The 16,714-nt window shown below is 45.8% G+C and overlaps 1 protein-coding gene across 8 annotated transcripts in view; it reads right to left on the reverse strand.

Annotated features, from left to right (window-relative positions):
* cc2d2a (coiled-coil and C2 domain containing 2A) overlaps positions 1 to 16,714 on the reverse strand; it is a 77,839-nt gene that overhangs the window by 51,014 nt on the left and 10,111 nt on the right. For all 8 annotated transcript variants that reach the window (XM_079664364.1, XM_079664359.1, XM_079664360.1 and 5 more), the window contains 5 exons: positions 16,187 to 16,293; positions 13,596 to 13,736; positions 12,626 to 12,782; positions 8,548 to 8,822; positions 445 to 622 (listed from right to left, as the gene is read on the reverse strand). In XM_079664364.1, the coding sequence (XP_079520490.1) occupies positions 445 to 622; positions 8,548 to 8,822; positions 12,626 to 12,782; positions 13,596 to 13,736; positions 16,187 to 16,293 (858 nt within the window). The remainder of the gene's footprint in view (positions 1 to 444; positions 623 to 8,547; positions 8,823 to 12,625; positions 12,783 to 13,595; positions 13,737 to 16,186; positions 16,294 to 16,714) is intronic.

Here is a 16,714-nt window from a genome sequence, read left to right on the forward strand (position 1 = left end):
CTCATGTGTGGTATCGGCTGGCATGATAGGCTGTTCAGTGGGGCTGATGTGTAGATTCTGCCAGAAGGAAAATCAGCGGGGAGGTGCCACATTGCTTTTCTTCCCGACTGCAACGCTGGTCCCGCAAATCAAGCAAGAACGTGATTGGTCGATATTCATTGTGGGGGAGGGGTTTTAGATAGATATAGAGTTGTAGTAAGTAGATAGGGTTCGCTATGATTGAGGTTTCGTTTATGCATAGGGTAGGTTCTTTTAATTACATTTCCTTTTTTGTTTTGTGTATTTTATACTTTTTGGATTTGCTTGGCGAGCTATTTTTAGAACATGCTCGGCAGGCGACTCACGTTGCCCCTGCGGGCGACTAAGTGCCCGCGGGCACCGTGTTGGCTACCCCTGCTCTAAATAGTACTTCAGTTCAGTAAATGCACCACGCGGCTCCTCTACCTGCAGGTTGAGGCTCTGCGGACAGTTGACTATCTTCAGGTTGAAGATCTGTCCGAAGTGGACTCTGAAGTCTCCGTTGAGGGAGCGGCTGTCGGTTCTGGAGACTTCTTTGTTGTTGTAGAGGATCTTTATGAAGAGAGAGCGCTTTGCCACGTCCTCCCTGCGAGACACTTCAGCCCTGAGGAAACACAGCAGGAAGACGGTGTGTTTCATCATCGCAGCTATTATTGGGAACTCAGTGATTCTAGAATGGGAACACAGCACTGCAGACAACGTGGACAGCTGAATCCCAGTCACTCTCATATCTCCTGGTCCTGTGTGAAGGACTTCTGGGTCAGGGTTACTCAGACTCAGAAATATGAGGCGATAAGACTCCCTGTGACCCCGGGGTGATGGACCTGGGCTTCAGCATAGTCTGAATGGAGAGGAGGACCTCGACCTCTATAATGTCTTGATACTAGCGGGTAAAAAACCATCACTTCAGTGTACCTCTCAGAGACTTCTTATCAACGAGGTGTTCAGTGTACCTCTCAGAGACTTCTAATCAACGAGGTGTTCAGTGTACCTCTCACAGACTTCTTATCAACGAGGTGTTCAGTGTACCTCTCAGAGACTTCTTATCAACGAGGTGTTCAGTGTACCTCTCAGAGACTTCTTATCAACGAGGAGTTCAGAGTACCTCTCAGAGACTTCTTATCAACGAGGTGTTCAGTGTACCTCTCAGAGACTTCTAATCAACGAGGTGTTCAGAGTACCTCTCACAGACTTCTTATCAACGAGGTGTTCAGAGTACCTTTCACAGACTTCTTATCAACGAGGAGTTCAGTGTACCTCTCACAGACTTCTTATCAACGAGGTGTTCAGTGTACCTCTCACAGACTTCTTATCAACGAGGAGTTCAGTGTACCTCTCACAGACTTCTTATCAACGAGGTGTTCAGAGTACCTCTCACAGACTTCTTTTCAACGAGGAGTTCAGTGTACCTCTCACAGACTTCTTATCAACGAGGAGTTCAGTGTACCTCTCACAGACTTCTTATCAACGAGGTGTTCAGTGTACCTCTCAGAGACTTCTTATCAACGAGGAGTTCAGAGTACCTCTCACAGACTTCTTATCAACGAGGTGTTCAGTGTACCTCTCAGAGACTTCTTATCAACGAGGTGTTCAGTGTACCTCTCACAGACTTCTTATCAACGAGGAGTTCAGAGTACCTCTCACAGACTTCTTATCAACGAGGTGTTCAGTGTACCTCTCAGAGACTTCTTATCAACGAGGTGTTCAGAGTACCTCTCACAGACTTCTTATCAACGAGGAGTTCAGTGTACCTCTCACAGACTTCTTATCAACGAGGTGTTCAGTGTACCTCTCACAGACTTCTTATCAACGAGGTGTTCAGAGTACCTCTCACAGACTTCTTATCAACGAGGTGTTCAGTGTACCTCTCAGAGACTTCTTATCAACGAGGTGTTCAGTGTACCTCTCAGAGACTTCTTATCAACGAGGTGTTCAGAGTACCTCTCACAGACTTCTTATCAACGAGGAGTTCAGTGTACCTCTCACAGACTTCTTATCAACGAGGTGTTCAGTGTACCTCTCAGAGACTTCTTATCAACGAGGTGTTCAGAGTACCTCTCACAGACTTCTTATCAACGAGGTGTTCAGTGTACCTCTCAGAGACTTCTTATCAACGAGGTGTTCAGTGTACCTCTCAGAGACTTCTTATCAACGAGGTGTTCAGAGTACCTCTCACAGACTTCTTATCAACGAGGTGTTCAGTGTACCTCTCAGAGACTTCTTATCAACGAGGTGTTCAGTGTACCTCTCAGAGACTTCTTATTAACGAGGTGTTCAGTGTACCTCTCACAGACTTCTTATCAACGAGGAGTTCAGTGTACCTCTCAGAGACTTCTAATCAACGAGGTGTTCAGAGTACCTCTCAGAGACTTCTAATCAACGAGGAGTTCAGTGTACCTCTCACAGACTTCTTATCAACGAGGTGTTCAGTGTACCTCTCAGAGACGTCTAATCAACGAGGTGTTCAGAGTACCTCTCAGAGACTTCTAATCAACGAGGTGTTCAGTGTACCTCTCAAAGACTTCTTATCAACGAGGAGTTCAGTGTACCTCTCAGAGACTTCTAATCAACGAGGTGTTCAGAGTACCTCTCACAGACTTCTTATCAACAAGGTGTTCAGTGTACCTCTCACAGACTTCTTATCAACGAGGTTTTCAGAGTACCTCTCAGAGACTTCTAATCAACGAGGTGTTCAGAGTACCTCTCAGAGACTTCTAATCAACGAGGTGTTCAGTGTACCTCTCACAGACTTCTTATCAACGAGGAGTTCAGTGTACCTCTCACAGACTTCTTATCAACGAGGTGTTCAGTGTACCTCTCACAGACTTCTTATCAACGAGGTGTTCAGTGTACCTCTCACAGACTTCTTATTAACGAGGTGTTCAGTGTACCTCTCACAGACTTCTTATCAACGAGGTGTTCAGAGTACCTCTCACAGACTTCTTATCAACGAGGTGTTCAGTGTACCTCTCAGAGACTTCTTATCAACGAGGTGTTCAGTGTACCTCTCAGAGACTTCTTATTAACGAGGTGTTCAGTGTACCTCTCACAGACTTCTTATCAACGAGGAGTTCAGTGTACCTCTCAGAGACTTCTAATCAACGAGGTGTTCAGAGTACCTCTCAGAGACTTGTAATCAACGAGGAGTTCAGTGTACCTCTCACAGACTTCTTATCAACGAGGAGTTCAGTGTACCTCTCAGAGACTTCTAATCAACGAGGTGTTCAGAGTACCTCTCAGAGACTTCTAATCAACGAGGAGTTCAGTGTACCTCTCACAGACTTCTAATCAACGAGGAGTTCAGTGTACCTCTCACAGACTTCTAATCAACGAGGTGTTCAGAGTACCTCTCACAGACTTCTTATCAACAAGGTGTTCAGTGTACCTCTCACAGACTTCTTATCAACGAGGTGTTCAGAGTACCTCTCAGAGACTTCTAATCAACGAGGTGTTCAGAGTACCTCTCAGAGACTTCTAATCAACGAGGTGTTCAGTGTACCTCTGACAGACTTCTTATCAACGAGGAGTTCAGTGTACCTCTCAGAGACTTCTAATCAACGAGGTGTTCAGAGTACCTCTCAGAGACTTCTAATCAACGAGGTGTTCAGTGTACCTCTCACAGACTTCTTATCAACGAGGTGTTCAGTGTACCTCTCACAGACTTCTTATCAACGAGGAGTTCAGTGTACCTCTCAGAGACTTCTAATCAACGAGGAGTTCAGTGTACCTCTCAGAGACTTCTAATCAACGAGGTGTTCAGTGTACCTCTCACAGACTTCTTATCAACAAGGTGTTCAGTGTACCTCTCACAGACTTCTTATCAACGAGGTGTTCAGTGTACCTCTCACAGACTTCTTATCAACGAGGTGTTCAGTGTACCTCTCACAGACTTCTTATCAACAAGGTGTTCAGTGTACCTCTCAGAGACTTCTTATCAACGAGGTGTTCAGTGTACCTCTCACAGACTTCTTATCAACGAGGTGTTCAGTGTACCTCTCACAGACTTCTTATCAACGAGGAGTTCAGTGTACCTCTCACAGACTTCTTATCAACGAGGTGTTCAGAGTACCTCTCACAGACTTCTTTTCAACGAGGAGTTCAGTGTACCTCTCACAGACTTCTTATCAACGAGGAGTTCAGTGTACCTCTCACAGACTTCTTATCAACGAGGTGTTCAGTGTACCTCTCAGAGACTTCTTATCAACGAGGAGTTCAGTGTACCTCTCACAGACTTCTTATCAACGAGGTGTTCAGTGTACCTCTCACAGACTTCTTATCAACGAGGAGTTCAGAGTACCTCTCACAGACTTCTTATCAACGAGGTGTTCAGTGTACCTCTCAGAGACTTCTTATCAACGAGGTGTTCAGAGTACCTCTCACAGACTTCTTATCAACGAGGAGTTCAGTGTACCTCTCACAGACTTCTTATCAACGAGGTGTTCAGTGTACCTCTCACAGACTTCTTATCAACGAGGTGTTCAGAGTACCTCTCACAGACTTCTTATCAACGAGGTGTTCAGTGTACCTCTCAGAGACTTCTTATCAACGAGGTGTTCAGTGTACCTCTCAGAGACTTCTTATCAACGAGGTGTTCAGAGTACCTCTCACAGACTTCTTATCAACGAGGTGTTCAGTGTACCTCTCACAGACTTCTTATCAACGAGGTGTTCAGTGTACCTCTCAGAGACTTCTTATCAACGAGGTGTTCAGAGTACCTCTCACAGACTTCTTATCAACGAGGTGTTCAGTGTACCTCTCAGAGACTTCTTATCAACGAGGTGTTCAGTGTACCTCTCAGAGACTTCTTATCAACGAGGTGTTCAGAGTACCTCTCACAGACTTCTTATCAACGAGGTGTTCAGTGTACCTCTCAGAGACTTCTTATCAACGAGGTGTTCAGTGTACCTCTCAGAGACTTCTTATTAACGAGGTGTTCAGTGTACCTCTCACAGACTTCTTATCAACGAGGAGTTCAGTGTACCTCTCAGAGACTTCTAATCAACGAGGTGTTCAGAGTACCTCTCAGAGACTTCTAATCAACGAGGAGTTCAGTGTACCTCTCACAGACTTCTTATCAACGAGGTGTTCAGTGTACCTCTCAGAGACGTCTAATCAACGAGGTGTTCAGAGTACCTCTCAGAGACTTCTAATCAACGAGGTGTTCAGTGTACCTCTCAAAGACTTCTAATCAACGAGGTGTTCAGAGTACCTCTCACAGACTTCTTATCAACAAGGTGTTCAGTGTACCTCTCACAGACTTCTTATCAACGAGGTTTTCAGAGTACCTCTCAGAGACTTCTAATCAACGAGGTGTTCAGAGTACCTCTCAGAGACTTCTAATCAACGAGGTGTTCAGTGTACCTCTCACAGACTTCTTATCAACGAGGAGTTCAGTGTACCTCTCACAGACTTCTTATCAACGAGGTGTTCAGTGTACCTCTCACAGACTTCTTATCAACGAGGTGTTCAGTGTACCTCTCACAGACTTCTTATTAACGAGGTGTTCAGTGTACCTCTCACAGACTTCTTATCAACGAGGTGTTCAGAGTACCTCTCACAGACTTCTTATCAACGAGGTGTTCAGTGTACCTCTCAGAGACTTCTTATCAACGAGGTGTTCAGTGTACCTCTCAGAGACTTCTTATTAACGAGGTGTTCAGTGTACCTCTCACAGACTTCTTATCAACGAGGAGTTCAGTGTACCTCTCAGAGACTTCTAATCAACGAGGTGTTCAGAGTACCTCTCAGAGACTTGTAATCAACGAGGAGTTCAGTGTACCTCTCACAGACTTCTTATCAACGAGGAGTTCAGTGTACCTCTCAGAGACTTCTAATCAACGAGGTGTTCAGAGTACCTCTCAGAGACTTCTAATCAACGAGGAGTTCAGTGTACCTCTCACAGACTTCTAATCAACGAGGAGTTCAGTGTACCTCTCACAGACTTCTAATCAACGAGGTGTTCAGAGTACCTCTCACAGACTTCTTATCAACAAGGTGTTCAGTGTACCTCTCACAGACTTCTTATCAACGAGGTGTTCAGAGTACCTCTCAGAGACTTCTAATCAACGAGGTGTTCAGAGTACCTCTCAGAGACTTCTAATCAACGAGGTGTTCAGTGTACCTCTGACAGACTTCTTATCAACGAGGAGTTCAGTGTACCTCTCAGAGACTTCTAATCAACGAGGTGTTCAGAGTACCTCTCAGAGACTTCTAATCAACGAGGTGTTCAGTGTACCTCTCACAGACTTCTTATCAACGAGGTGTTCAGTGTACCTCTCACAGACTTCTTATCAACGAGGAGTTCAGTGTACCTCTCAGAGACTTCTAATCAACGAGGAGTTCAGTGTACCTCTCAGAGACTTCTAATCAACGAGGTGTTCAGTGTACCTCTCACAGACTTCTTATCAACGAGGTGTTCAGTGTACCTCTCACAGACTTCTTATCAACGAGGAGTTCAGTGTACCTCTCAGAGACTTCTTATCAACGAGGTGTTCAGTGTACCTCTCACAGACTTCTTATCAACGAGGTGTTCAGTGTACCTCTCACAGACTTCTTATCAACGAGGTGTTCAGTGTACCTCTCACAGACTTCTTATCAACAAGGTGTTCAGTGTACCTCTCAGAGACTTCTTATCAACGAGGTGTTCAGTGTACCTCTCACAGACTTCTTATCAACGAGGTGTTCAGTGTACCTCTCACAGACTTCTTATCAACGAGGAGTTCAGTGTACCTCTCACAGACTTCTTATCAACGAGGTGTTCAGTGTACCTCTCACAGACTTCTTATCAACGAGGTGTTCAGTGTACCTCTCACAGACTTCTTATCAACGAGGTGTTCAGTGTACCTCTCACAGACTTCTTATCAACAAGGTGTTCAGTGTACCTCTCAGAGACTTCTTATCAACGAGGTGTTCAGTGTACCTCTCACAGACTTCTTATCAACGAGGTGTTCAGTGTACCTCTCACAGACTTCTTATCAACGAGGAGTTCAGTGTACCTCTCACAGACTTCTTATCAACGAGGTGTTCAGAGTACCTCTCACAGACTTCTTTTCAACGAGGAGTTCAGTGTACCTCTCAGACTTCTGATCTTATCAACGAGGTGTTCAGTGTACCTCTCAGAGACTTCTGATCTTATCAACGAGGAGTTCAGAGTACCTCTCACAGACTTCTGATCTTATCAACGAGGTGTTCAGAGTACCTCTCACAGACTTCTGATCTTATCAACGAGGTGTTCAGAGTACCTCTCACAGACTTCTGATCTTATCAACGAGGTGTTCAGAGTACCTCTCACAGACTTCTGATCTTATCAACGAGGAGTTCAGAGTACCTGTCACAGACTTCTGATCTTATCAACGAGGTGTTCAGAGTACCTCTCACAGACTTCTGATCTTATCAACGAGGTGTTCAGAGTACCTCTCACAGACTTCTGATCTTATCAACGAGGTGTTCAGAGTACCTCTCAGAGACTTCTGATCTTATCAACGAGGTGTTCAGTGTACCTCTCACAGACTTCTGATCTTATCAACGAGGTGTTCAGAGTACCTTTCAGAGACTTCTTATCAACGAGGTGTTCAGAGTACCTCTCACAGACTTCTGATCTTATCAACGAGGTGTTCAGAGTACCTTTCAGAGACTTCTTATCAACGAGGTGTTCAGAGTACCTTTCAGAGACTTCTTATCAACGAGGTGTTCAGTGTACCTCTCACAGACTTCTTATCAACGAGGTGTTCAGAGTACCTTTCAGAGACTTCTTATCAACGAGGTGTTCAGAGTACCTTTCAAAGACTTCTTATCAACGAGGTGTTCAGTGTACCTCTCACAGACTTCTTATCAACGAGGTGTTCAGAGTACCTTTCAGAGACGTCTTATCAACGAGGTGTTCAGAGTACCTCTCACAGACTTCTTATCAACGAGGTGTTCAGAGTACCTCTCAGAGACTTCTTATCAACGAGGTGTTCAGTGTACCTTTCACAGACTTCTTATCAACGAGGTGTTCAGTGTACCTCTCAGAGACTTCTGATCTTATCAACGAGGTGTTCAGAGTACCTCTCACAGACTTCTGATCTTATCAACGAGGTGTTCAGAGTACCTCTCAGAGACTTCTGATCTTATCAACGAGGTGTTCAGAGTACCTCTCACAGACTTCTTATCAACGAGGTGTTCAGTGTACCTCTCACAGACTTCTTATCAACGAGGTGTTCAGAGTACCTTTCAGAGACTTCTTATCAAAGACTTCTGATCTTATCAACGAGGTGTTCAGTGTACCTCTCACAGACTTCTTATCAACGAGGTGTTCAGAGTACCTCTCACAGACTTCTTATCAACGAGGTGTTCAGTGTACCTCTCACAGACTTCTTATCAATGAGGTGTTCAGTGTACCTCTCAGACTTCTAATCAACGAGGTGTTCAGTGTACCTCTCACAGACTTCTTATCAACGAGGTGTTCAGTGTACCTCTCACAGACTTTTTATCAACGAGGTGTTCAGTGTACCTCTCACAGACTTTTTATCAACGAGGTGTTCAGTGTACCTCTTGCAGACTTCGCTGGCCGTGATGTTTCCGGACGCCGACAGCTCTGGGATCAGGACCGGTTCTCCAGGTTTCCTGCGGATCCTGGAGGCTTTCTCTCTGACGCGCTGCTCTATGGAGACAACGTCTGGTTTCTCTGGAGGCTCCGGTTTGGCGGGCCCTTCCTCAGCGGGCCCCTCTGATTCGCTCACCTCCACGTCTTCATCTTCCTCTTCTGTCTCATCCTGCGTCTGGTCTTTCTTCTTCTTCTTCTTCTTCCTCTTCTTCTTGGCTTTCTGAACACAGTCACCAGAGGAGATGATTTGATCAGCTTTAGATTGTACAGTAAAATCATCAGGTTATAGAGAAATGAAAGTAAGAACGACTGATCAAATGATAGTTATTTTTGAGACCGAGATGACGTGTTTAAAAACATCCTGATATCTAATCATGAGCAGAAACTGTTCAGCTGAAATGATCCCTGAAAACAGACCACATGTGAGGAATAAAACCCTCAGGTCATTTAGATATAACATTAATATAGTCATATTATAAATAAATCACCTATTTCTAACGTCTTGACTAAATGTCTCCAAAGGCCACAGTGACTCAAACTGCTCAGTGTTCAGAGGGTAGAAAGATAAATGCATAACAATGGAAGAAATAGAATATGATAAATAAGGTATCTGTGTTAAGTCTGTCTTATTTTGTCATGCATTTAGAAGATAAGATGTATCTTCAGGGTATATGCAGGAATCCTGAAGTCAAATGTAATCCCTTTTAAGACCTTTTTTAAGACCCTTTCCAAACGTGTTAAGACCTCATCGCAACTTTGAGTTCTAACCGGTTACATTGGCAACACACTTTACCTCACATTTACTATACTGATTGTAAGATAGCAAAACTAAACAGAGTGCAGACAGACTACTGAAGCCTCCTTTCCACATGAACTTCAACCTCTCTGTGAAGGTCAGGTTTAATGCAGTATGCTGCTTTGTTGCTTCTGTACTCTGTGCTCTTTCATTCCAGTAGAACTCCTCAGAAACCATTAGAAACCAGTATTTGACCAATAAACAAAACAATTGACAAAACTTTGGTGAGCTTCAGCGGGGTAATGCCATACAGGAGCTCCCTCACAAATACCCAGGGGTTAAATTGGGCTGGGGCTGTCCGGGGCTAAGCCCTGGCACATAGGACGATGCTCTGACGTCATCACCCTCACACATTTGTCATATGTTTACAAAAAAGGATATATATGTTAAGACTTTTCTCGTTCTTAATATAGACTATATTTAGGGTGATATGTGTTGACTTTACTTTAAAATAGCAGATCTCTGTGACCGGATATAGTTTGGCTTAGACCCCCGCCCCACGAGGACGCATACGGTAAAACGCATACGCAAGCGCAAAAAAGTCTTCCGTTCACACGCATTCGATTCATTAACGTGTCCGTTCATAAGCATATAATGTAATAATAAGAATCACTCTTGTAATGTTATATAAAAATAGACTCCACAATGTCGCATGCATAGGCTACAGTTCCAGGGTATATGCAGGAATCCTGAAGTCAAATGTAATACCTTTTAAGACCTTTTTTAAGACCCTTTCCATACATGTTAAGACCTCATCGCAACTTTGAGTTCTAACCGGTTACATTGGCAACACCTACCCCGGCCCCACACGGTAAAACGTATACGCAAGCGCAAAAAAGTCTTCCGTTCACACGCATTCGATTCATTAACGTGTCCGTTCACACTAGACCGCTGGAAATGCTGGAAACGATGTAGTACATATGTCAGGCCTGTAAGTGGCGCTGCTGCCGCCCGAAATACATCAAAAGCAGCGAAGAAGACCCCGGAGCATGGTTGCCATGGTTGCCCTTCTGTTTATTCTCCGCGGTGGACGGCGTGTTCTCCTGCTGTATCTCTCAGGTAGTCCACCAGCAGATGAAAAACACCCACCTCTCCGTCTCTTCCAAGGAACGAGGGGACCGTGCGGCAGTTTCCGTTAAAAAAAATGTTCCGCCGGTCAACATGTCCTCTAAAGTTTAAATCTTCCGTACAAAATTAGAAAAGTGCCGGTCAGAGGTCTTCTTTGTTATTTATTGAGCTTTAAAACAAATTGATAACGACTCTGTTCTCTGTATAATAATATAATAATATTTAATAAAAACGGTGACTGCCTCTCTTTTCCTCCCCCTCTTCTGACAGCCCATCAGCAGCAGGAGACGTGGGGAGAGGGAGGCGGGCTCTTTCATCGTTATCAGAAAATGATCATATAGGGCACACACGGAGCCGTTGGACCCCCAGAGCGTTGCGTATGCCGGTCTACCCACCTTGGGACCCCCCCCCCCCCCACACAGCGGAGCAAGGCAACGAAACTTAATATAAGAAGCAGCATTTTACAGCGCTATGCATGGGGCCGCCTTGAGGGGGTTTCCCGACATGTCGTTTCAGTAAATTAAAGGGTGTTTCATGTTGTCGTTGATGTGGACCTTCTTAATACCCTCTATCTGTGCATTAACCAGGCCCCTCTATCAGTGCAGTAACCAGGCCCCTCTATCAGTGCAGTAACCAGGCCCCTCTATCAGTGCAGTAACCAGGCCCCTCTATCAGTGCAGTAACCAGGCCCCTCTATCAGTGCAGTAACCAGGCCCCTCTATCAGTGCAGTAACCAGGCCCCTCTATCTGTGCAGTAACCAGGCCCCTCTATCTGTGCAGTAACCAGGCCCCTCTATCAGTGCAGTAACCAGGCCCCTCTATCTGTGCAGTAACCAGGCCCCTCTATCAGTGCAGTAACCAGGCCCCTCTATCTGTGCAGTAACCAGGCCCCTCTATCAGTGCAGTAACCAGGCCCCTCTATCAGTGCAGTAACCAGGCCCCTCTATCAGTGCAGTAACCAGGCCCCTCTATCTGTGCAGTAACCAGGCCCCTCTATCAGTGCAGTAACCAGGCCCCTCTATCTGTGCAGTAACCAGGCCCCTCTATCAGTGCAGTAACCAGGCCCCTCTATCTGTGCAGTAACCAGGCCCCTCTATCTGTGCAGTAACCAGGCCCCTCTATCAGTGCAGTAACCAGGCCCCTCTATCAGTGCAGTAACCAGGCCCCTCTATCTGTGCAGTAACCAGGCCCCTCTATCTGTGCAGTAACCAGGCCCCTCTATCTGTGCAGTAACCAGGCCCCTCTATCTGTGCAGTAAGCAGGCCCCTCCCTCTATCTGTGCAGTACCCAGGCCCCTCTATCTGTGCACTAACCAGGCCCCTCCCTCTATCTGTGCAGTAACCAGGCCCCTCTATCTGTGCAGTAACCAGGCCCCTCTATCTGTGCAGTAACCAGGCCCCTCTATCTGTGCAGTAACCAGGCCCCTGTGTCTGTGCAGTAACCAGGCCCCTCCCTCTATCTGTGCAGTAAGCAGGCCCCTCTATCAGTGCAGTAAGCAGGCCCCTCCCTCTATCTGTGCAGTACCCAGGCCCCTCTATCTGTGCAGTACCCAGGCCCCTCTATCTGTGCAGTACCCAGGCCCCTCTATCTGTGCAGTACCCAGGCCCCTCTATCTGTGCAGTACCCAGGCCCCTCTATCTGTGCAGTACCCAGGCCCCTCTATCTGTGCACTAACCAGGCCCCTCTATCTGTGCAGTAAGCAGGCCCCTCCCTCTATCTGTGCAGTACCCAGGCCCCTCTATCTGTGCAGTACCCAGGCCCCTCTATCTGTGCAGTACCCAGGCCCCTCTATCTGTGCAGTACCCAGGCCCCTCTATCTGTGCAGTACCCAGGCCCCTCTATCTGTGCAGTACCCAGGCCCCTCTATCTGTGTAGTAACCAGGCCCCTCTATCTGTGCAGTACCCAGGCCCCTCTATCTGTGCAGTACCCAGGCCCCTCTATCTGTGCACTAACCAGGCCCCTCTATCTGTGCAGTAAGCAGGCCCCTCCCTCTATCTGTGCAGTACCCAGGCCCCTCTATCTGTGCAGTACCCAGGCCCCTCTATCTGTGCACTAACCAGGCCCCTCTATCTGTGCAGTAAGCAGGCCCCTCCCTCTATCTGTGCAGTACCCAGGCCCCTCTGTCTGTGCAGTACCCAGGCTGTCTGTCTCTCTGTACCTGCTTCCTCCTCCAGAGCTTCCACTCCTCCAGATGCTTCTTGTACTCGGCCAGCTTCCTCTGGTAATCCTCCTCCATCTCCGCCTCCAGCTCCACCAGCTCAGCCAGGATCTCTCCCTCACACTGATGCTCGTCTGAGGCCCGGTCCATGCTCTCCCTGGATTCATAACACACAGCATGATGTCATTACTAATCTGTGCAGTAACACCATATCAGCATGTGAAGGACACTGTTCAGGAACTAGCTGATGCTCTGTATGTGATGACTCCTTCCATTCTGGAGAGGATCACAGATACATGGATCCTGAGGTTCAAGCTCAAGACGGGGACCAGGGATTATTAACATTTTAAGTATTCAGAAAAAGTCCGAATTTTTAGATATTAAGAAAAAGTCCGAATTTCGATATTTTTGAGACATAATTTTGAGAAAAATACATAATTTTGAGAAAAATACATAATTTTGAGATTTTTCGAAAAAGTCCGAATTTTGAAATTTATATTTGTCTTATCAAATATGACATACACCCTAAAATAATAATAAATTATATATATTGTAGTAATAATGATATCATCTATTTATAATTGTAAATGTATATCGTATGTAGAGATACATTTAGATGCTCATTTTGTCAAAAGAAAAAAGTTAATAATGTATTTTTGGGAGAAGAGGTTAAATAAATGCAAACTTCACTTTTCAGATGTGTAATCAGATCATGTGTTTATATATCATTTGTAAGTCAATCATTTTTTGTTTATCAATTTGATACCGCTTAAGTTTGTACAGCATCATAATTCTCTTTTGTTTCATTTCATTATTATTATTATTTGTATTATTGTTTTACACGTTCTAAATAAATCAAATCAAACGATGTGTCCTTAAAACCAATAAAAACACCTTCATAAAAACCCAGCTCATGAAAGAAGCTCTAAAGAACATAAAAGTGAGTCTCAATCCTCTGATGGAGCTGTACCTCCTGAGGGAGAGTTTGTACGGCGTGTTGGTGAACTTCTGGAAGTCTCTGAGGGTCTTCAGCTCCTTCCAGACCCGGACGATGTTCCTCAGCAGAACCCGGTCCTTCTCCTGCTCGCAGTCCCGCAGCTGCCTGGTGCTCCTGTTAGGGGGTCAGGAGAGTCCTTTATATTTACAGTGAGGTGCAGGAACGAGTCCTAAAACCAGGAAGTGAGTCAGCATTTCACCACTTCCTGGTCCCTCGTTTTCAAAAAGTTTGGTTGAGACACATTGAAGAGACGGATCACGTTTTGTTCTAGGACATTAAATCATCAGCAGTGACCCCACTGGTGATCTCTGAAGAGTGGACGTGTCTGAGAAACGATGGTTGTTACCAAGTGGCTGAATAGGACTACAGAAGTCGTGGAGTTCGTTGTACGTCATTACGCCGAACACGTAAACACTCCTCTAAGTTAGTTTCTGTTCTGCTTGAAAGCAAGTCCCTGCCTCCTGCAGACTGTTCAAACAAACGCTTCAACTCCTTCCATCTAGAATCTGTGTGTTTGAATATGGATCTGAAGGCTCGGCTGTAGTTCCTTTATAGCAGGGCCGGTTTTTGGCATAGGGGACATAGGCGGTCGCCTAGGGGCCAGATCTGGGGGTCAAAACTTTTTTGACAGTTGTCGCTCATCCTAATTTTCAGCCTTGATGTAACAACATTCATAATTAAGTAAATGTAACACCCTTTTCACCCCGGTTACACTTTCCATTGGCCCTGTACCATGGGCGGCGCTGTAAGTGATGAAAGTGGGGGATGTTGGCTTATCAGGCGCACTATTTGGCTCACAGCCAAAATGCGAGGGAGCGTGGGAGCGAGCGAGGGAGAGAGAGAGAGGGCGCACTGGTACCGGCGCTGTTGTTATTAGCATCTGGTGCTAGCTGCGCTAACGGATATAAGAAGTAGATGTTTCTACAACAAGGGTGCAGGACAGCTCTCCTGTCAGACTGAGAGGCTCAGTGAGCTAAAGGACTCTCAGTGTTTAGATAGTTCACTTTAGTCTAAGTTATCTCAGTGGGTCTCAAATGGTTTGATCACAATTTATGTAAACAAATACTTCCAAGGCACTCCTTTATAATTATTGGGATAAAACAGGTTTGAAATAATTTCAATGGCGCCAGCTAAAATCTCGCCTCGGGCATCAAATTGTCTAGAGCCGGCCCTGCTTTATAGCATAGCGTTAGCATTTTGCTTCTGGACATTAGATTTATGATTAGAAAATTATAAAAGTAGGTTAGACATGTGGAGATGATCCGGCTGAACAAAACATTTATCAAACATAAATACATCAACAACGACTCTATAGCACCCTTTAAGTGTATTTATTTATACTATATACTATTTTGTATGTTCTTTCCCACGATGACTATGTTTGTCATTAAGTATGGTATTCCTGTCATGCTATGTTTTTTCTTTATTATTTCTTGTTGGCTGTTCTGTTTGTCCTCTATGTTGAAAAAGAGAAGCGTGGTTTCCACCCAAAGAACTCTGAACTATTGCTCACACTTATATTTGAAACCGTGTCATTGAGGTGTTCAAATGAAGCTGCAGAGGTCACTGGAGGTCACGCTGTGCGACTGCATCACTGAAGCTGCAGAGGTCACTGGAGGTCACGCTGTGCGACTGCATCACTGAAGCTGCAGAGGTCACTGGAGGTCACGCTGTGCGACTGCATCACTGAAGCTGCAGAGGTCACTGGAGGTCACGCTGTGCGACTGCATCACTGAAGCTGCAGAGGTCACTGGAGGTCACGCTGTGTGACTGCATCACTGAAGCTGCAGAGGTCACGCTGTGCGACTGCATCACTGAAGCTGCAGAGGTCACTGGAGGTCACGCTGTGCGACTGCATCACTGAAGCTGCAGAGGTCACTGGAGGTCACGCTGTGCGACTGCATCACTGAAGCTGCAGAGGTCACTGGAGGTCACGCTGTGCGACTGCATCACTGAAGCTGCAGAGGTCACTGGAGGTCACGCTGTGCGACTGCATCACTGAAGCTGCAGAGGTCACTGGAGGTCACGCTGTGCGACTGCATCACTGAAGCTGCAGAGGTCACGCTGTGCGACTGCATCACTGAAGCTGCAGAGGTCACTGGAGGTCACGCTGTGCGACTGCATCATTGAAGCTGCAGAGGTCACTGGAGGTCACGCTGTGCGACTGCATCACTGAAGCTGCAGAGGTCACTGGAGGTCACGCTGTGCGACTGCATCACTGAAGCTGCAGAGGTCACTGGAGGTCACGCTGTGCGACTGCATCACTGAAGCTGCAGAGGTCACTGGAGGTCACGCTCCACGAAATGAAAATAATAGTTAGTTTTTACCCTGAAGGAGAAGATAAATATTTGTTATAGTGATTGCATGAAAGTAGTTGGCCGTGCTGTTGGTGAAGAAGGTCTGCGCCTCCCTTCACCGTCAGCAAGTGGACATGTTGAGGTACCTTGGTTTCATTTGACTTTTAAAAGAGGAGCGACCCAGCACTCAAAGTTATAAATGAAGCTCTAGAGCCCCTCGACGTCACAGAGAGGATATGTTCCTCAGCAGGAAGCTTCATCCCTCACCTGACCTCCAGACTGTACTCAGAGATCCGCCGCTGCATGGCCGCAGTCAGACTCTCTCCTCCGTGGACCTCCAGGATATTCCTCAGAGCGTTCCTGAGTCCGTTCAGCTGCCACACACACACACACACACACACACACACACACACACACACACACACACACACACACACACACACACACACACACACACACACACACACACACACACACACACACACACACACACACACACACACACACACACACACACACACACACACACACACACACACACACACACACACACACACACACACACACACACACACTTGTTTAACCTAGCTGCAGGATTGTTGTCCAAACGTGTTTGAACTTACAAGGTTTTACATTTTGAATCGGTCAGCGCTATTTTAGCGTTAGTGTTATTAATAATTTATAAATAATAAAGAGCTTGGGGAAAAAATGCTGTGCTTTTTAAAATTTAAACTCTCTCTAAACAATTGTCTTTATTTGACGCCGCAGAATTAAAATGCATTTAGCCATTCAAAA

Source organism: Notothenia rossii (assembly GCF_949606895.1).
Source record: "Notothenia rossii genome assembly, chromosome: 1".
In the NCBI taxonomy this organism is placed as follows: Eukaryota; Metazoa; Chordata; class Actinopteri; order Perciformes; family Nototheniidae; genus Notothenia; species Notothenia rossii.